General features: G+C 42.4%; 1 protein-coding gene across 1 annotated transcript in view; it reads left to right on the top strand.

Moving 5' to 3' along the window:
• Positions 1-21,878, top strand: part of ap1g1 (adaptor related protein complex 1 subunit gamma 1) — a 44,476-nt gene that overhangs the window by 4,643 nt on the left and 17,955 nt on the right. Inside the window, exons 2-10 of the mRNA XM_056278093.1 lie at positions 13,291-13,494; positions 14,544-14,668; positions 14,964-15,105; positions 15,701-15,797; positions 18,274-18,350; positions 20,585-20,680; positions 20,776-20,856; positions 20,950-21,048; positions 21,822-21,877. Coding sequence (XP_056134068.1) covers positions 13,294-13,494; positions 14,544-14,668; positions 14,964-15,105; positions 15,701-15,797; positions 18,274-18,350; positions 20,585-20,680; positions 20,776-20,856; positions 20,950-21,048; positions 21,822-21,877 — 974 coding nt within the window. The 5' untranslated portion in view covers positions 13,291-13,293. The remainder of the gene's footprint in view (positions 1-13,290; positions 13,495-14,543; positions 14,669-14,963; positions 15,106-15,700; positions 15,798-18,273; positions 18,351-20,584; positions 20,681-20,775; positions 20,857-20,949; positions 21,049-21,821; position 21,878) is intronic.

The raw sequence follows: 21,878 nt of genomic DNA, 5'->3' as shown, positions 1-21,878 counted from the left end.
CCTTTCTTCTGGTTGTCAGGATCACCAAGCCATTCTAGGTTGGCTCCCCAAATCACACAGCTTTGGCTCTCCAAATCTCACAGCGGCTGCAACATACTCTGCCTGATAATTTTGGAAAAGGGGAATGGCTTGAATTTTAAGAATTTGAACAAGAAATGGTCTTTCATGGCCACCAAGAACATCATCTGTGTGTTTTGTTTATCTCCACTTCTAAAGGATTGTGGAGATACGATTTGACCAGCTGACCTACACAGTGTAGCTGTGGAAGTTTTGGGAAAGTATAGAAAGCTTGAAAGCTGCAGCATGGCTATACAGCAGAACAGGGCTGTTTTTGTCTTTGCAGAGTAAGGTCGAGTAAAGCTGACATTGCTGAGCGCTGCTCAGGCTGGTGCTGCCCAGCTGTTGAATGAGCTCAGGGTCTGCCCCCCCCACCCTCACCTGTGGTCATTATAATCTACCTACTGTGTGTTCAACCCCACCATTTTAGTTTCATTCCATGTACTAAAAACAACGGTTCACTCAGAACTGTTGGGGGAAGTTTTGAACAATGATGAAAAACTTAAATGCCTTTTTTGAAGCAAATAAATTAGTCTGTGATGGTCATGCAATGGCAAGAATTTAACTGCAAAATGTCTCCCCGGAGAAGGTCTGATTTGATATTTGATATATATACACTTGATTATGCACACAGCACATGACAGGCTGGTACTTCCAGGACGTAACACATATATTCAGTTGATATAATTTATTACAGTATCTAAATACTATTTAAAGTTGCTTTAATGAGTAAGCAAACGCTGGTTTTTAGCCTATCTTCACACATTCACATTTTGAAAAAGGTGGAAAAAAAGGTGGAGCGCAGCACAATATGAAAGTGATGGTGGTCTGTGTGTGTGAGAGAGCTTCTGGTGGCAGGGCTGTGGTAGAACACCATGCCCCAGCTTCTCAGTAGTCTACTCAGAGTTAAGTTGTCTTAACACCGGCATGTTGCCTTTCTACTCGCCTCATTTTATTTGTCTACTGTGCTGGACCCCACGTGTGTCAGCCACGCCATATGAGGACTCTTGTTTTTGATGCCCCCCTATGATGGAGGCAATTCAGTGTTGATTGTAATTTCTGTTTTACCACAAAAGAATGAGAGAGCATAGATTCTCTCCCCCAAAGAAACTGTGTTATGCAGTGGAGTTAAATCATATACCATGGAGGCCTAATTGGTGTGCAGGTTTTCTTTCCATCCCAGTCCTACACCATCTGATATTGCTGATTAACACATTTTCAACCAGAAAGGGGATGATTAATCAATAATAGCTGTGGATGCGTGCATGCTTTTTTCATTCTGATTGAAGATTTTGGGTCAAGAATCAAGAACAATTTATTGTCATTTCTATCATGTACTTGACACAAAAGAAATTAAATTTCGTTTCACCCAGCCCACAGCAGTGCAACACAAAAGATAAAAACATCCAAATTTCCAAAAACACCAAAAAACAGAAAACAAAGCAACAAAAAAAAAGTTCAGTGCAACACAGTCCAAAAATTCCGCTGTCTGGGTAATGAACGCCAACCAGGGTGACTGTTGGAACTGCCGGTCTGCATGGGCTAGCAGTTAGCTTAGCTTGCCCCGCTTCCGTGTCCTGTCAGACCACCCACGGTGCGTCCTTCTCGGGTGCTGCTCCGGGCAAGGCTGTGGTTCTTAGGCCCACGGGACGCAGCATCTGTTCACATGGGATGTGATCTACTAATACAGTCTGATGTTTACATGCGCTGAGGCATTTAATTGGAACATCTGTGTGACATGCACAAAAGTGATGAAAACATCATGCATTTGTCCTCCTGAGGGGGAGAGAATCGATGCTCTCTCATCCTTTTGGGGTAAAACAGAAATTACAATCAGCCCTGACTTCGACTTCCAGCGTGGGAAGATGGCGGCGCAAATTCATGTTCGCAGCGGCCTCACCCAGTACCATGTGGGAAAATGGCGGCGCAAATTCTCATTTGCGGCAGCCTCACCCAGTACTGTCGATGCAGTGTCTTTGTCCACATCTGTGTCTAAATTTTTGTCTTTGTTTGTTGGCCGGGAGAGCTGGCGCTGGATCAGCTGCAAGAGCTTGTTCTGCTGCGCTGTGGGCCCAGGGACCGCGGCCTTGCCCGGAGCTACACCCGAGGAGGTAACACCAAGGTTGGTCTGACAGGACGCGGAAGCGGAACAGGCTAAGCTAAATGCTAGCCTATGCAGACCGGCAGTTCCGATAACACTGAGGGCGGTCTGGCGGCAGCCTCACCTGGCGTTAACTGGTGTTTTTGATGTCATCGTGTGGAGTGCGGGGAGGTGTGTCAAAGGTGTCTGGCTAGGAGAGCTGGCGCTGGATCAGCTGGGAGGGCTTGGTCTGCTTCATCCGGTTGCCACAGGGACCACGGCCCCTGCCTGGAGCTGCGACCGAGGAGGAAACACGGAGGGTGGTCTGACAGGATGCGTAATGGGGGCAGACTAGGCTAACTGTTAGCCCATGCAGACCGACGGTTCTGACAGTCATCCTGGCTGGCGTTTGTTCCCTTGGACAGTGATTTTTTTTTTTTTTTTTTTTTTAGATATATATGTGATATGTGTGTTCTTGTAGTTCTTGAATGTGTTTTTGTCTGTATGTTGCACTGCTGTGGGCTGGGGGAAACGGCATTTCGTTTCACTGCATGTGTGCAAGTACATGAGGTGAAATGACAAAGTGTTCCTGATTCCTCAACAGCTACCTTTCAGCACCAACCCATTCAGCAGTATCTCTTTGGCACGCGTTTGATCAGCTGCCTGAAGATGGATTTCTGTCATCTGTTCAGCACAGTAGGTACAGTTCTTTAAGAGTTTGTAACAAAAACAAACTCAGCAGAGGTCCAGTTCAGTTTGGAAGCTGCTATTTTTTGGAAGTGAAGAAAAGTACGTCCCCGCATTTACATCAAGACAGAGGGCATGCGCAGAAAGAATGCTGCCAGAAAATAATCAGGTGAAATTGTTTACATGGTACAATTTTTCTTTTGATCAGTCTATGAAAAGGTTTAAGGTACCCCCCTGGAACCAGTTGACATTTCAATCTGTTTGGGCCTGTTTGTTCTGATTGAGGTGTTTATATGGAGCATTTTTATTCTGTTTGGGCTTTTAAACTGATTATAATCCGAATATTAGGCTCCATGTAAACTAGGGCTGTGTATTGGCGAGTATCTGGCGATACGATACGTATCACAATACAGAGGTTACGATTCAATATATCGTGATATATTGTGATACCGTAAGAAAGGCGATATCTTGCGGGTTCATAGGCCTGTGTTTTTTTGTGCTTATGCTACTTCCTGTCTCAGTTTACGTTGTTGGGTTGGAGTGGAAGAGTCAAATGGCTGAAGATAGATTACAACACTTATCTAACGGTCATGGGGGTTACACAACACAAAATGTTTGTCACAAACCTTTACATGTAAACAATTAAAATAGATATAGTGGTTTTGAGAATCGATACAGTATCACAAATGATAATATCGCGTTACTCGAGTGTATCCATATTTTCTTACACCCCTAGTGTAAACGTAGCTAATGAAATCAGCTGGTGCAATGTTGGGTTGAAAAGAAAATCGGCATGCACATGCTCCTCCATGGCACCATGAGTAGACACTACAAGGGGTGTAGCGGTACACAAAATTCATGGTTCGGTTAATTCGGTTTTGGGGTCACAGTTCAGTGCAATTTCAGTAAAGCAGAGGAAAAATAGAAAGGTAGAAAATAATAGTTTGTTCCTTTATTTTGAAAAATGTAAACATCCAACAATGGCTCATTGGTCATAACTATTACTGGAATGGGTCAGTTGTGCTGCAGTGGAAAAAGAAAATTTCTCTGTTTCTTGCAAGGAATCAGGACATGTGCTGACAGCTGTTTTATACTGATTTATAGTCTTAACTGTATATCAATAACTGTATATAAAGTATTTGAAACTAGCTCCACCTCCAGCAACCACAACAGTAAAATGCTTGTGCCGATCAGCGATCAGATCGTATATCAACGATTGAAGGGGTGATCGACCATTGGTTTTTTCTATGCCAATACTAAGGCGATTTTAACTAACTTACTATCAGAACTAAGATGTTATAAAATTACTCTCTAGGGTCTGCATCCTACTGTGCATTTAGAGATGTTTCTGGTGGAGCGGCATGTCCGCTTGCTGAGTCCCGTTAATCAGCACAAGTGATGAGTGAATATGAAATCCTTAATTATAGACCGGTTTGCCATCTCTTTACCATGAATCTGACACCCCGCGTCTCCGTTCTCTATATGCATGCTCACCAAAACTTTGATTTGTGCTCCATAGGAGTAGTTAAGGTTATAGATGTGATCTGGATCATAATATTAGTAAGAAGATCATCTTTAACAGAACATGGTGCTTTGATATTGTCGCACCAAGCACATACACACGGACTTTTAAAAGGGAGCCGTTGTTTGAATAGAGGAGACATTGCTATTAAATAGATTTTTTTTAATGTTTAAATATTTTAAATAAAATGTTTACTCTCATTTATAAATGTTTATTCGTGTAACTTTAACTGTATTGCTTGCAGAAAGTTTAAAGATGTGATTATTTCAAAGCTCTGTCAGACGCTGAGCCATGCTCAAGACGATTATTCAAAATCTGTAATCCAAATGAAATTCTAACATCAATAATAATTTAAAAAAAATGCTTAACAGACAATGAATTATTTAATAAAAATGAATAGATATACTACTACTACAAACCAGGTAAAACCCATAATATTCCCAAATGCGAGATGTTACGTTTGACACTAAACCTTAAATTGTCCATACTAGATTTAATTGGCGTGTTGTGACGTAACCCCCCAACCCCGATGCGTCAGTATTAATTATCTAATGATATCACAGCTGTCACTCCATTCATTTGGCTCATTTGGCTCGGCGGTAAAGGCCGTGCGGTAATTGAGCCAAATAAAAGCGAGACTTGGGGAGAACTTCCTTATCCAGCACTAACTACAGTGCACACCAGCAACCGCTAGGTTGCAATTGTGAGCATTCTGGACTGCAGTGTCTATTTCTCTCTCTCTCTCTGTCTCTCTCTCTCTCTCTCTCTCTCTCTCTCTCTCTCTCTCTCTCTCTCTCTCTCTCTCTCTCTCTCTCTCTCTCTCTCTCTCTCTCTCTCTCTCTCTCTCTCTCTCTCTCTCTCTCTCTGTCTCTCTGTAATTGCATTTCTGTGATCAAAGTCAAAAGTAAACATGTGATGTCACTATGAATGTGGTTTGCTTAACACATTCAAGACCTAAAGTCAAGATGATATATATACCGTTTACACAGTAATTGTGGTAATCTAGGAGTGGTTGCCATGTTCACTGTTACCTGCAGTTTTCATGCATTACTTGACCACTCTGCCTCTACTAATTCAACGACCACACTGCTGCAGTATGCTAATAGGTGAACTATTATATGCATATGTGTGTGTGTGTGTGTGTGTATATATATATATATATATATACACGTAAAAGACGGGAGCAAGAGATGGTAAACTGGTACTATTGACAACACTTTCCTCATTAAGGAGTGTCCCCACTTATAGCCTAATAACTTGATCTTTCATCATATCCCGAGTTCCCAGAAGGCCCTAATGAGATGAAGGTGCAGTTTAATGTGCCTGTGTCAGAATGAGAAAAGCAGTTTAACCACTAGTATATGCATCGCTTACCAGTTGCTTAGCAACCAAAGTAAACTATTGCTGGGTTCAGACTAAGATTAAGCTGTACTTTATTAATCCATGTGGAGAAATTCATCCTCTGCATTTAACCCATCGTAGCTGTGTAGCTAGAAGCAGTGGGCAGCCGCAGTACAGCACCCAGGGACCATCTCTAGTTCTTCTTTCCTGTTGCCTTGGTCAGGGCTACAGACAGGATTATTAACCCTAACATACACGTCTTTGATGGTGGGAGGAAACCGGAGCACCCGGCAGAAACCCATGCAGACACTGGGAGAACATGCAAACTCCACACAAAAAGGACCTGTGACAGCCTGGTGTTCGAACCCAGGACCTTCTTTCTGTGAGGCAACAGTGCTGGACTGCACAATATTTTTGTCCTTCACGATGGTCACCATGTCAGATTCGGCATGCATAGTGCCATAAATTCTTGCTGCGTCTTGGCTGGGAGACTGGCCACACATCAAGTATGACCCCTGACCAATCATCGTGTAGGGCCTTTCGCGATTGTGTGTGAGTTCATAGGTTGTCAGGGAGGATGGCCAAGAAATTGTCAGTCATGGCTACAGAAGCGCTATGTGTGATGCTGGCAGTCTTGTCTTCCGAAAAGAAAAGGAAAGGAAAGAAAAAACAATTCCCCAGTAGCACTAGCCGCAATAGTGGCTAGTGATGATAACCCAGCATAGCTTAACCAGCTACTCACCGGGTCGCTGAAGTGCCTCTGCTATTTCTCATCAACCTTTACTTTTTTTGATTGTTATGGTACTCCTTCGAGGAAACGTTAAAAGGCCTGAAGGGGTATGGTTGCCACTGCTCAACGAACCTTCTCTCGGTTTTGTTGTTCCACCTTACAGCAGCATCCCTCTTTCTCTTTGCCATGTTTTACGTATGTGCACCAGAGAGCACTTGTTCATCCTAATGGTCATCGTATTGTCAATGTCAAGGAATATGTCGTAGGAGTTCTCAGACTAGGCAGATATGCTAGAATTTTCGACGGGGTGTCATGGGCTGTCCCAGATGCCACATCACTGTTCTTCGATTATCTTCCACTACATAGGGTAAAGACGCCCAGTCATCTTTCCCCACGTTCATAATCGGACCTGACACTGGAAATTTGTCAGCAACGACTAAATTGTGTCAAAGTCAGGTTGAATTCATATAGTCTGATCCCAGCGTAATGTGTGGCAGTCAAGTCGAAATAATCTGACAGGCTTTTATTCGGCGAAAAAGAAATCTCTTAAAACATTAATATCAAAAAGGTTATATTTTCTATTACCTTTTTATTGGGATTAATAAGGGGGTGAGAGAGACAAAGAGAAAGTGCCCGCGCTTTTCTCGATGGAAAAGATCTTTTCGCTCTTTTCCCGACGGGTTTAGACAAGAATTTGATTTGATCTGATTGGTTGACGTTAGTCCATGATAGACATTTGATAGACAGATGGTTTATCCAATCACCTGCCAATTATTTTTTGAAAGTGCCTGCCCTTTTCCAAAGTTTCCAAGGATGACTTCTCAGATGGTTATGTGTAACAAACCATCTGGCGCGTCTGGTTACAGCATTATCATTTCCATGTGAAAGCCAACATCTCTAGTTGTGGAAGTCGCTGCTCAGGTGGGGTCATTAAGGGACAGTGTCTGGTGTCCGGGTAGCGTGGCAGTCTATTCCCTTGCCTACCAACACAGTGATCGCCGGATCGAATCCCCGTGTTAACCTCTTGCTTGGTCGGGCATCCTTACAGACACAATTGGTCGTGTCTGCGGGTGGGAAGCCGGATGTGGGTGTGTGTCCTGGTCGCTGCACTAGCACCTCCTCTAGTGGTGTGATCCTCTCATGTGCTACGCCCCCCTGGTGAAACTCCTCACTGTCAGGTGAAAAGAAGCGGCTGGTGACGCCACATGTATCGGAGGAGGCATGTGGTAGTTTGCAGCCCTCCCTGGATCGGCAGAGGAAGTGGAGCGGCAACCAGGACAGCTCGGAAGAGTGGTGTAATTGGACAGGTACAATTGGGGAGTAAAAGGGGGGAAACCCCCCCCCCCTTCAAAAAAAAAGGAGAGGTTCTAACTGTTCGTCTTCTTCTCTGTGACTTTGGTTGGTTGGTGGGCTATACGTTAAAAAAAAATGAAGATAATAATTATTCAGAAAACTCAATCAATACGACCGATTTATTCCCATGCAGGAGTGCACCAAGCAGACTGTCCAAAATGATTTCTCTTTGGTAATTTATAAAACGACGCCAAAATCACTACTGCATAATTTTACAATTCCATAAATATAGAAGACATAACACTACAATTTTTGTGTGTTTCCTGGATGCGTCCAAACCTTTTGACTGAATTAATCATGGTAAATGTTTTTTTTACACTACAAGAACGTTTTTTTAAACTACAAGAATGAGGGTTCCGTCCATATTTGATAGGGATCTTGCACTTTTGGTATTTGCATCAAACTATGCAAGCTATATGGGGTAAGAGTATATCTGCACCCTTTCTAGTGACTAATGGGGGTCGGCAAGGTGGAATACTGTCACCTGTTCTCTTCAATCTGTATATGGATGATCTTTCTAAAAAGTTGGTTGTATGGTGGGAGATAATCTTATTGCCCATCTGATGTACTCTGATGGCTTAGTTGTTCTGTCTCCTTATAGTGCTGGCTTACAGCAACTTCTCAGAGTCTGCTCAAGTTATGGTGTGCAGTGTGACATTAAATTTAACTCTAAAAAGAGTGTTATGATTGCTAAAACCAAGGAGGATCAGAAGCAAAAATTTTCTTTATCCTTAATAGCAGATCAAATGCTAAATGTGGTAAAGTAAGACATTGGGTCACATTTAGAGATGCACTGATCCACTTTTTTTCAAATCCGATACCGATACCAGAGCTTTCTTGAATATTATTATTATCATTGTCATTGTTGTCGTCATCGTCGTTGTATTGTGTAAGGTTACATGAGGCTGTATTAAACCACACAGAACTTCTTATTAAAAGAGCAAAAAATATACAAAAATGCATTAAATTTAAATGTATTCCAAAGCAATTTATTTGAACTGTAGTTGGAGTAGGCCTCACATGCAGGTGTGAGAGTGCAAATTGCACTCCTACGCCTTCACAGGTCTAGGAGTGCAAATTGCTATGGCAACTCCTTTAATGTGTTAATTGACTTAAAGAGTCAAACTATCATTTTTTTCCTCTCCAAATTGCCCAAAATATGTGTGTATTTACTAAAAGATCTATTCTGTGTTAATTTCATGTTAAAATGCCAGAAAGATTTATATTATTTGTTGGTGAAAGACATAAAACAACATTGAGTAAGTGGTGCTCTGTAAAACCAACTGGAAATATGTTGCTGTTGACTAACCTGGTGTTATGGTGTCTGGTGATATACAGCCTGTCTAGCCTGGCAGCACTGACCCTGTACCCTGAAACCTTTACCCATGTGTACTGTCTGGTGTTCGAATTTTTTAGTCTCCAAGCATCAGCTCAAATTGTGACAATAACCTGTATAAAGAGATGGAAGATTTTAAATGGGCAGCACGGTGGCGGCGTGGTTAGCACGGTCGCCTTACAGTAGCAAGAAGGCCCTGGGAAAAGAGAGAGCTTAGGAGACTCCAGGTTTACGTTTTGTGGCGTTTCACCCACCCTCGTTCTCCAATTCCCGCTCTCAGTGCGGGCAAGCAAAGCACATACATATGTCCCATGTCCCCGCACTTAAAACACTTCATACTACCTGAACTTGCATATACCATTTTGGCTATGGGCTTACAATTGCATTATTACATATTTATAATTCATAAAAACATCAGACTATGGAATCTGGATCAGTGGTGGATCGATAATGTCAGTCTGATATCCGATGAGTGAATTAGTATCGGCCCCCGATACCGATATTGGATCGGCTTGGTCTCAACTCTAGTCACATCATCGGGAATGATCTATGTGACGACGATGATGTGCAGTTTTTTGTAGGGATTTTTGTTGTAGTTTGGATATATGTGTTGTAGTTTTTGGTTATGTGTTTTTGTCTGTGTGTTGCACTGTTGTAGGCTGGGCGAAATGGTATTCTGTTTAGTTTCATGTACGCTAGTGCATGAAATGAAATGAAAAAGTGTTCCTGATTCCTCCAGCAGCTGTGTTGTAAACTGTATACACAAGCCAATATACTGGCACGCAAATATCCTTTGTGTACAGATGATGTTAAAACAGCCCTTTTTAGAGCCTACTGTAAAACCTACTCCATACGTTCCACTTGTGGTGCAGTTAGTATAGTAGTAAAGCAAACATGAAGAAGCTTCAGGTGGCATTTAATGATGAATTCAGAATCTTGCTCAAGCTCCCAAGATGGACAAGTGTAAGTCATGTGTTTGTGACTAGTAAACACAACATCATTGCACGTTGTCCGTCTTGGGAGAGAGATCCCTCCTCTGTTGCTCTGAGGTTTCTTCCTATTTTTTCTCCCTGTTAAAGGGTCTTTTAGGGAGTTGTTCCTTATCCGATGCGAGGGTCTAAGGACAGGATGTTGAGTTGCTTTAAAGCCCCCTGAGGCAAATTTGTTATTTGTGATATTGGGCTATACAAATAAAATCAACACGTGTCTTTTTAATGGTGGAAAGAAACCAGCACACCTGGAGGAAGCCCACGCAAACACGGGAAAAACATGCAAACTCCACACAGAAAGGACCAGGGACAGCCTGGGGTTCGAACCCAGGACCTTCTTTTTGTGAGGCAACAGTGCTAACCACTGGGCCACCGTGCTGCCTGGCATTTTTAATGTAGCATTTCTTCAAAGCATATGTTTGGACAGATCAGTGTCTTCCATGAGTTGGTTGCATCCTGAGACTTGTCATTTCTTGCCTGTTCCAAATTAAAGAAAGGCAACTTCTGTCTAGGAGGGTCTCTGTTCCAGCCAAGTCTGTTTCCCTTTCTCTTTACTCGTGGCCACCTTAGCCTTGTGGCAGATAGATGTATGACACAACTTTAGGCTACGGCAACACATGTGCGAATGCAGGCGAATGACCATCACCTGCCGAGGCGAGATTCGTGTCTTGTCATGCTGAATGTGGGATGAGACGCACACGGAAATCAGTTTGCTGGTTTGTAGTCCGTTTGAGTGGTTGTGGTTGTCAGTCACACATGACAGTTGTTGGTTTTGCGACAGGAAAATGTACGCTGAAGTCCAGAGAAAGACAAATGTTTTCACTTAATTGTCTCACTTGTACATGTTATCATAGTTTTATGGACAAGTATGGAGGAAGAACATTGGTGTAAGTTATATTTGTGTACCGCGAAATATGACTTGTTGAGATTATTAAATTTTCCATTTATTTATGTTCAGTGCCTCTATATTCTGACTCACTGCCAGCAAGGCAGTGAGTCTTGTGGGGCAGTATGTAGTTTTCATGGGCAATTTCATAAAATAACGGCTGGTTCGACATGGCAACAATCAAAGTGTCCTCTATCCTGGCTCACTAAGAAAACTACAGCCAATTACAGCCAAGTGTGGTCAACCACACACACTTCTTTGCTATTGGTTGAGGCTGCGGATTTGCCGGTCAAAGTTCACTATAGTTGAACTCCATGCGAAGTGAAGATGCACATTTCTTTCACCGCCAGTAGCGAATGTTTTATTTGCTTCTTTGCTTGAATCGAGTGGAAGTGGGCGGGAGGCTAATATTCGCCAATGTGGATTTCGTGTATGTATGACTGTACCCTTACTCAGCAAGTAATAGCATGAAGTTTGATAATATGCTGCATGTTTTCAGGTAACAGGCATAAAGCATCTCCGATTAGGACTCACCAGTAGTATCCTCTTGTTGATTCAAAGCATTTCCCCCCTCCCCCTTTTTCTCCCCAATGTACTTGGCCAATTACCCCACTTTTCCGAACCTTGCCAGTTGCTGCTCCACCCCCTCTGCCGATCCAGGGAGGGCTGCAGACTACCACATGCCTCCTTCGATACATGTGGAGTCACCGCCGCTTCTTTTGACCTGACAGTGAGGAGTTTCGCCGGGGGGACCTAGCACGTGGGAGGATCATACTATTCCCCCCAGTTCCCCCTCTCCTCCCGAACAGGCGCCCCGACCCACCAGAGGAGGTGCTAGTGCAGCGACCAGGACACATACCCACATCCGGCTTCCCACCTGCAGACACAACCAATTGTGTCTGTGGGGACGCCCGACCAAGCCGGAGGTAACACTGGGATTTGAACCAGCAATCCCCATGTTGGTAGGCAACAGAATAGACTGCTACGCTACCTGGACGCCCCTGATTCAAAGCATTTTGAGTAAGATGGAGAAACAATTTTTAATTCGCCTGTTTCTTTATTTCTTTAATAAAAATAATAAACATTTGGGGGCGGGGGGGGGTCGCTTCTATGCGTTGCCTTTGTGCACTGCCTGTTTGACACCCATGTCTTATCGGACTTGAGCCTAGTTTTTTGGCACTTGCTGGCGTTGTTGCCTCCTGACTAGATCCTTGCTTGTGTTGTATTAACTCTCAGATGTCGCTTTGGATAAAAGCATCTGCAAAATGAAATTGTAACATCGTAATACTTTTTTTTTTATACGTTTAATCATAAAATGTATTGAAAATAACAGCAGCGATGGATGGAAAGTGAGGTGATGGTGGGTATTATCTTTTGAGTTTAGAATGTATTTGAATGCAGTCTATTAACCCAAAGAAGACCGTATAATAATAACTCCTGACCAGTCTATAAGGAGATCCAAAACAATCAACACTGTCTGTTTTTTGTAGTTTAATATGTATAGTAATGTCCACAGTTGTCACACTAGAATGGAAATTACAACGGATCATGAGCCTCCAGTGTATTTGATCATAAAAATTCATTTCTACCTATACTGCTATCTCTGCTGGCAAACCTGTTCAAAAGAGCAGTATGTGACTCATTGAATTTGTCTCTGTTGTTGGAAACGGTAAACTTATATGATTATTTATTTACCTTCTCTTGCTTCATGTAAACACCAACGAACTTATTCTCACCACCATTCCTCTACTCTGCATGAATATTTAATAATCCTCCACTGGTTCGAAGCCTTACCGCTTCGCTGCAAGGGAATGGAATTTCACATCCTGGTATCCCCTCACTCTCGTGCATTTATTTACTACAGCTGTAATTGATTCAAATATTTCCATCCTGGGCGTTATTAACCTCCTTAAGCCTGACATTGGTTTATAGTGTTTTCAAAAAGCGTCTTGTTAAATGTTAGTATTTACAGGTTCAAGGTTTACTCCTGGAATTTACACCTGCATTTAAGCTAATGTTTGTGTTTAATGTGAACAGTTTCATTTGCAGTCTGACTACATTTCTGCCACATATAGCAGGGTCTGTTCATGTTGCTGTTATCATATTTCTCTTCTTACTTTTTGCTGTTATATAAAAAAACTTCAAATATATTTAGGAATTATTTATTGATTACTTTTCTTTTTTAGTGTAGGAATTGTATTTTGACAACTCTCCTGCAAGCTGTTGTTCAGGACCACAAGAAAGGTTGTGGCTCCTAAACAGCGTCCTTCCTTTGTAAATGTTTCATCGCTCTCTTCCATGTTTTGCAGAGAATGCCAGCTCCGATCAGACTTCGGGAGCTGATCCGGACCATCCGGACAGCTCGGACCCAGGCAGAGGAGCGTGAGATGATCCAGAAAGAGTGTGCTGCCATACGTTCATCCTTCAGAGAGGAAGACAACACATACCGCTGTAGAAATGTGGCAAAGCTGCTCTACATGCACATGTTGGGCTACCCAGCACACTTTGGCCAGGTTGGTCTTTCTTGCTCTATTTTTACAGGTAGAATGAGTAGGATTTTCCTAAATCGGTATATGGACTCATACAAAATTAACCCCTCTCAGTCATCACTTATGACCCACTAGACGTGTGTGGTAGTGTCTGTATCTGTAGAGACCCTGTTCTCTGCCTGCGTTTTCTTCTTTTTCTTATTTTGCTGTGTACGGGACGTTTCTGGTCATTAACCTTTTGGGCAGCGGGGTGCTATAAAAATGTAGCGACCAGGGGCGTCCAGGTAGCATACCAGGCTATTCCGTTGCCTACCAACACGGGGATCCTGGTTCGAATCGCCGTGTTGCCTCTGGCTTGGTCGGGCGTCCCTACAGACACAATTGGCGATGTCTGTGGGTGGAAAGCCGGATGTGGGTATGTGTCGTCGCTGCACTAGCACCTCCTCTGGTCGGTCGGGGCGCCTGAAATAGCAACATCCTCCCACGCGCTACGTCCCCCTGGCGAAACTCCTCATCGTCAGGTGAAAAATATCGGAGGAGGCATGTGGTAGTCTGCAGCCCTCCCCAGATCGGCAGAGGGGGTGGAGCAGCGACCGGGGAGGCTTGGAAGAGTGAGATAATTAGCCGGATACAACTGGGGAGAAAAGGGGGGGGGGGTTTAAAAAAAATGTAGCGACCAGATTGAGATTGTAAGAACGCATCCAAGAGGAAGCTATGACAGTGGCGGTCACAGTGCCGAAAAGATGCAAATATAGCGAGGCAAAATGCAAAGGGGACACTGCTCATTCCAAAACAAGAGTGAATCTGGGGTTGGCTTTCGCTCACTGGCGAGCACTGAAGGAGAGGATGGGAATGATGAGCGACGTGGAGTTGGCCTGTACACTGAGATGTGTTCTGGCAACTGCAGTCAAGGAGCATATGTTTCTGGTGTCTTTAAGCCGGGAACGAGGGGCGAACTTTGAATGTTGTGTTTACAAACCGCAACCAACAAATCCTACTCGTTATACCTTTTAAGGTTCCCTGGTTTTGAAGTTGCCAGTATTACAAACCATTAACTTTTTTAAATTTTTTAGCTGGAGTGCCTGAAGTTGATTGCGTCCCAGAAGTTCACTGACAAGCGGATAGGTTACTTAGGAGCCATGCTGCTGTTGGACGAAAGGCAGGATGTCCATCTACTCATGACAAATTGCATCAAGAAGTAAGTAAAAGCCAGAACCACGTTGAAACTTACTGCACATTCTGCTGTCGGAGACGGCTGCTTGTTTACCACGCAGGAGCTGGAAGAGTTGATTGGGATTGTAAAGATGAGAGAAATGTGAGAGATGATGGTGATGTGGACACAACCTCAAAATCTGTATCGGCTACATTTTTTTGTCATAATCTTTCAAAGTGGCTGTCTTTTCTACATACTCTGCAAATCCCTTTTTAAAAAATTTCTTCACACGCATCCCTGAATCTCTCTGGCTCACTGATGTCTCCTTCTTGTCCCACAGTGATCTGAATCACAGTACACAATACGTCCAGGGCCTGGCGTTGTGCACTTTGGGGTGCATGGGTTCTTCAGAGATGTGTCGCGACCTGGCTGGAGAGGTGGAGAAGCTACTTAAAACATCTAACTCCTATCTGAGGAAAAAGGTAAGCCTCCCCCTTTCTATATCCTAGCTAAGTTATCAAAGATAAGAGGTTTTGTTTTCCTTTCACTGATAAAACTGGTCAAGTTTAGTTCTGAAAAAGAGTTCCCTTGAAATTTGTAGTGCATATGTATGTAACATGTTGCCTGTATGATCTTTACATAGTCCATTCTTGAATTAGGAAATTGTTAATACACTTGTTTAAAAACTCAACCTGAGAGCAGGATAAGCGGTTTGGATAATGGATAGCTGGATGGACGGACGGACCCTGGCTGTGGTACTTCATGCTGTATTTATTGAGCTAAACCAGAACACACAGGAATTCTGCAGCCTTTATCTCAATAGATGATGATTCATTTTGCTCCAAGTAATGAACTTTTGACTTTCCAACAAAGTATTTGAAAATGGGAGCAAATTCTTCTCATATCCAAATATATCTTTGGGTCATACCTGGTGCAGCCATTGTCTGGTTGACTATTCATGAAGACCTGTAGATGTGTGTGCTAAATAGAATGACACTGATGTTCCAGAGTGGAAAAATGCTACAGGGCCACAACGTTCATTGATTGTTTAGATTAAATTTGAATGTTTGTTGACAGGCGGCGTTGTGTGCAGTACATGTTATCAGGAAGGTTCCAGAACTTATGGAAATGTTCCTCCCAGCCACAAAAAACCTGCTGAGCGAGAAGAACCACGGTAAGTCGAAGTGATCCATCAGGATGGGAGTTGTTGGTTTTTGACAACTGCATCCTTGTCACCTCAGCCCCCGGCTCTTGTGCCAAACAGCGGGCCAGTTAGTCTTCAGTCTGTTTTTTAGACGTCCTTTACTGAGGAGACTGGAATTAATGGGCCTGTCGTAATATTTGGGAATTCTGTGTTCCCTACAATGGGTGGCTATGTGACAGGTTACAGGAGTACTTTGACACTGTGGAAATAAACTGCCCCCCAGTCAAAATGAATAGTTACACTGCTTCAGATAGGACAGGGCTCATATCAATTTTAAAGTAGTTTGGAATGAAAAAGCTGCATGTCGAACATGCATTTTTCTCTACATCATTATACAGCTGTTGTTGAAATGAGCATCTGTGGTTTTTGTATATGTATGAAGCTAAATGCATCTTTTTCTGTAAAACATACACTAGCAGATACCAACACCATCTGTTTCATTGTAAATTAACAAGGTATTTAGTCTTCTTGCTGATTTCCAAAGAGATTTGATTAGTTGGCAGAGTAACACTGGCATGAAAACACGTCTGATTTTTAAACGGCGGAATGGTTGTCCTGTTTTGTTACACCCAGCTGTTGGGATTCCTGAGGTGAAAATAATGTAGAAATATGATATTTTAGTTCCCCAGAAGTCAAGTCAATTTTATTTGTACAGCCCAATATCACGAATTACAAATTGTCCTTAGACCCTCGCATCGGATAAGGAACAACTCCGGAAAAACCCCTTTAACAGGGAGAAAAAACAGGGAAGAAAGCTCAGGGAGTGCAACAGAAGAGGGATCTCTCTCTCAAGACAGACAACGTGCAATGGATGTTGTGTTTACACAATACAACATTGAAAGAGGATAACAGACTTATAGAGGAATTATAAAATGTATGAAGAATATGATGAGCAGGATGCCAAGCAGTGTCCAGATGCCAGAAGTGCTCCAGTAAGTAGCTGGGTCAGCTGATCCTCTCCCAGTCAATAGCTTTTCACATCACCAAGGGCTTCATGTCAAATGATTTTAGCATTTCCTCCAAAACCACAAGTTCACACAACAAGTTTTAGTTTGTGCGTGTGTGATTGTGTGTGTGTGTGTGTGTGTGTGTGTGTGTGTGTGTGTGAGAGAGAGAGAGAGAGAAAGAGAGAGAGAGAGAGGACTCTGGAGAGTTCATGAACATTAGTAGTCATTGTATCAGTGGTGATGGTCTGGCAGCCTGTCCAGAGTGTCGCCCCACCTGCTGCCCAATGACTGCTGGGATAGGCTCCAGCATCCCGCGACCCGGTTGGGATAAGCGGCTTGGATAATGGATGGATGGATGGATGGGTGTGTCAATGGTCATAGCCAATGCATGCATCATTCTTATGATCTCTCTGCATCACAGTTCCTGCTCAATTTGTAAAGAAACCAGATTTAAAGTTTCTGCTTGTCACTCAGTAAATGTAAGCTGCCTCACCTTTCTTTAGACAGTACCCCAGTAGCCCCTACGTTTCACCAGAGTTTACTGTTTTTTTGTTTGTTGGTTTGTTTATTTTTTTTATCCCCCCCCCCCATTCTCCCCAATTATCAATTGTACTTGGCCAATTACCCCTCTCTTCCGAGCCGTCCCGTCGCTGCTCCACTCCCTCTCCTGATCCGGGGAGGGCTGCAGACTACCACGTTTCCTCCGATACATGTGGAGTCACCAGCCGCTTCTTTACACCTGACAGTGAGGCGTTTCGCCAGGGGGACGTAGCGCGTGGGAGGATCACGCTAATCTCCCCAGGTGCCCCTCCCCCCCAAACAGGCGCCCCAACCCACCAGAGGAGGCGCTAGTGCAGTGACCAGGACACATACCCACATCCGGCTTCCCACCCGCAGACACGGCCAATCGTGTCTGTAGGGACACCCGACCAAGCCAGAGATAACACGGGGATTCAAACCAGCGATCCCCATGTTGGTAGGCAACAGAATAGACCGCTACACTACCCAGACGCCAATTGTACTGTTTTTTTTTTTTTTTATGTTCAAACATAAACGTCTGGTTTGTTGTCAGAAGTGTGGTGACATCCACCCACTGTTAGTCTGCACCTGTCAGGCTAATATTGGATCTTTTATAATGACGCTTTTGATTCTTTTTTTTTTAAGTGATTTGATCGAACCACCTTAGACTGCAAAATATGTTCCTTTGTGCCTGAAGAGCAATGAAGTGCTGAACCATTTTGAATATTTTATCAGCTTTTTCATTCAGTAGAGTTAAGACTGAGTGGAAAGTGAGAGAAGGCAAATAAGACCGCACAGCGGGAGGCGACTTCAGATGCACACATTCTGCCCACAGGGGTGGTAACCATGCTGTCCTGTAAACCAAGGCAGTGTCCCCAGTTTGTCTTTTTGTGAAGTCTTAACAGACAAGTCACCTTATGAGTATGTTTCTCACTAGAAATGATGGCAGATTAACTGGATCCCACCCCCCACCCCCACAGGTGTTCTCCACACATCGGTTGTCCTCCTCACTGAAATGTGCGAAAGAAGTCCTGACATGCTGTCCCACTTCAGAAAGGTAACAATAAATATGATATTTTTGTAAGAATACAGGTAGTTGATTTAAACCTGTCTTAAGGTCACTTCACAGACTGTCTCTGTTGGTCTCTTACTTGTTTTCTCTCTTGCTTTATTTCATCCTGTCTCACGCTTGCTCTCTCTTTTTGTCTCTCTCTCTGTCTCTCTCTCTCACTCGCTTGCTCGCTGGCTCGCGCGCTCTGTGTGTGTTTATAATTCCTATACAGGGTACAGCTAAGATAGACCGACGTGTTCTCTACCTCTTAAAGCTTGCACTGCGGTGTCATAAGGATTGCTGTACAGTCAAGCTGTGTCTGAGTCTGTATCTCCCTCCGCTGTCTCTCTCCTGTATCAAAGTTACCGTAGCCCTTCTCTCCTAGCTGTGACAGTACAGTTCCAGGAACCCCACCCTTTCATGGTCATGATCTCAACATTTTTTTAAAGCTCTCTGAAAGTGAATGAATTCCAGTTTCCCCTCCTTAACATCTACCTCATATTTTTTCTGTCATTTGTCTTTGTTACAATTCCTGCATTGTGTTAGAATGAGAAGGTAAGAGCACATTCTGATTCCATAGCTGGTGCATGTTGTAACTAGTATCACCTCTCACAGTCACCTTCGCTGTAACCAAACTTGTGTTCAGTAACGTCACCTCCTGTGTTGCTTTATTTTTCTTTTGACTTTTTTATTCTTATTTTGACTTGTACAGTGATCATTACTCTGTCAGTGTTCTTTATGATTACGATTCTTTTGGTTTGTTTGTCAGATGCATTTCTCACTATTGTAAAGGTGTCATGTTAGTCTAATATGTTACTCATTCGATCACTGTTGTGTTAAAACAATGTGGTGGGTCTGTTTTCAGTTGATCAACCCAGGTGTTGTCACCAGGCACAAATAATGTAGGCTGTATCTGTCACTGTCACTATCCTGTGTGTTATGTTAATGACCGTTAAACTGTTAGAAAGCAGCGATCTATCCGGACCCTATACTCACACGCATCCAGCAAACCTAGCTAGTGGATTGTTGAAACTAAAGGGAAAGAAATAAAAAGAATATCGAACAAAGTGTTAACTTTTCTAAAATATATTTAGAGATTAAAATGACATTAGGTTAAAGATCCCTCATTATAAAGAGAGGCAATCCTAGATTTGACTGTTTTGAGAGCAAGAGAAAAGAAAAGGCCAGGAAAACTCCAGTCTGGATATTATATCCATAGTTAATGACAAGTTGACCAAACGCCAAACCCATATATATATATATATATATATATAGATAGATAGATAGATAGATGGATAGATAGATAATCTGTTTCTTTTTAAAGTCTTTTACAGAGGTATTGACATAACAGAAAGCAGTTTGACATGTATGCCAAGATCAAACATACTAATCTAATGTTCTGATACAGTTAAAGTCTAGATTACATACACTGAAAGTGAAATATACAATGTGTACAATGCTTAATCATCAGCCATCTTTTTTGCATATTATTAAGGGGTAACACTCTATAATAACTACACACTATGAAGCACTAGTAAGTATTAGTAACCACAGAATTCATCATTTGTAAAACAAGACATGCACCAATGATTAGTGAGTGTTTTAATAGATGTTTTATAAATACTTACTTATTAACACTGCAATTCATGATTAATTCATGCACAAATGTACATGTAAATAGTTTGTTAATCACGTACTTACACTTTCTAAAGGATCTTTTGATCCTTTAGACTTTTGTGAGTCTCAAGGTACTGCTGGCCTTTCAGTCTCATGTGTAAATGCTTTGCAAGGCATAGATAGTCCTCACTTTAGAGTAGCTCTTACAAATTACTTAACTACTAGTAACTACCTGAATTAATCACGAATTGCAGTATTAATAAGTCTTTGTAAACATCTGTTAACACGCTCACTAACCATCGGTGCATGACTTGCTTTACAAATCATGAATTCAGTAGTTACTAATACTTAAGTAACGCTTTGTAGTGTGTAGTTATTATAAAGTGTTAAGGTAGTGATCTCTAGCTATATTTTGCCATTTACCAACGACCGTAACCTAAATCCCCACCTTCTTGTTCATAAGATGCATTTGCCTGGTTGTCATTGAAAACAAGAGTTTCAAATTAGTTTCAGCGTTCAGTAAAGGTTGAAAAAGAACCAGAAGAACTCCTCAGAGGTTGAGACACATAATTGATTTTTTCACACCTCTCGTCTTCTCTTCTGTTGTTGGTCTTTTTTTTTAGCTTGTTCCCCAGTTGGTGAGAATCCTGAAGAACTTAATCATGTCTGGATACTCTCCCGAGCATGATGTGTCTGGCATTAGTGATCCCTTCCTGCAGGTGAGACTGAAGACTATTCACTACCAAGACAATCCATCCAAATGACTTCCAGAGCTCTAGAATGACAAGCTGTCATTTCATCCTCAACCTGTCAGGTGCGGATATTGAGACTACTGAGAATTCTGGGCAGGAGTGACGATGACTCGAGTGAAGCCATGAATGACATTCTTGCACAGGTGATTATTAAAAGGATGACACTGTAATGGTCTGAGGGGTGTTTCCATTTGACACATTAGACTAAACAGTTGTTTTCCTGTTTTCTTTTTTAGGTTGCAACCAACACAGAAACAAGTAAAAACGTAGGCAATGCAATTCTTTATGAAACTGTACTTACCATAATGGACATCAAATCCGAAAGTGGATTGAGGGTGAGCGACTCTCAATTAGTTTTCTGTTTTTAGGTTAAGCTTAGCTCAATAGCAGTGTTTCCATAATGTATTTTATGTGCATTTTGAGATATCTCATTAGAAAAAGTTTATGGAAATGGCAAAATTTGGAGAGAAGAAAAACTTCCTCAGTTTTGCAAAAAAAGTTAATACACTCATTTGATGTGGGTTTTGTCTTTGAAAAAGAGCTACCGCACTAAATGGGTGATAAAAACACCTTTGCCAAATAAGTTCTGACATAGCGATCATTTAACTAACACGACTGATCAGCTGCTTCCACTGTCAGTATTGTTGTATGGCTCTTGCTGCATGCATTAGAATCATTACATTTCTTTGTCTTCATCTCCGAGCATGAAACATTGTCAAAACTAGCTGATACGAAAGAACAATTGCAGCTTGCCCAATTGAAGCAATTTCCTGAAGACCTCGTTCCATTTTCTCTTGTAGATGGCCACGGCGACTGGTTTTGTTCCCGGTTCGCAATCTCTAATTCTTCTACTCTGTTTATTACAGCCATGCGTAACATAGCCTTTACCGCCAACTTCTGACGAAACTACGCTTTACATAGCCTAGTTTATTTGCTCTAAACCAGTTGATGGAAACGCGCCTAATTCGCATTTTCTTTCTTGCAGCATTTCAGTAGTTTGCTTAAAATTCGCTTGACAATTAATGGAAACACGGCTAATGACAGACTGTTTCATTTTATCAATTTAGGTTACCCTCCCTATTCATAAAATGCTGCTTCTCTCCTTTAGGTGTTGGCTATTAACATACTAGGTCGTTTCCTTCTAAACAACGACAAAAATATTAGG

The sequence above is a fragment of the Lampris incognitus genome, chromosome 4, assembly GCF_029633865.1.
Source record: "Lampris incognitus isolate fLamInc1 chromosome 4, fLamInc1.hap2, whole genome shotgun sequence".
NCBI classification, from domain to species: Eukaryota; Metazoa; Chordata; class Actinopteri; order Lampriformes; family Lampridae; genus Lampris; species Lampris incognitus.
The sequence above is the reverse complement of the archived record's forward strand: the minus strand, read 5'-3'. Positions and strand labels throughout refer to the sequence as shown.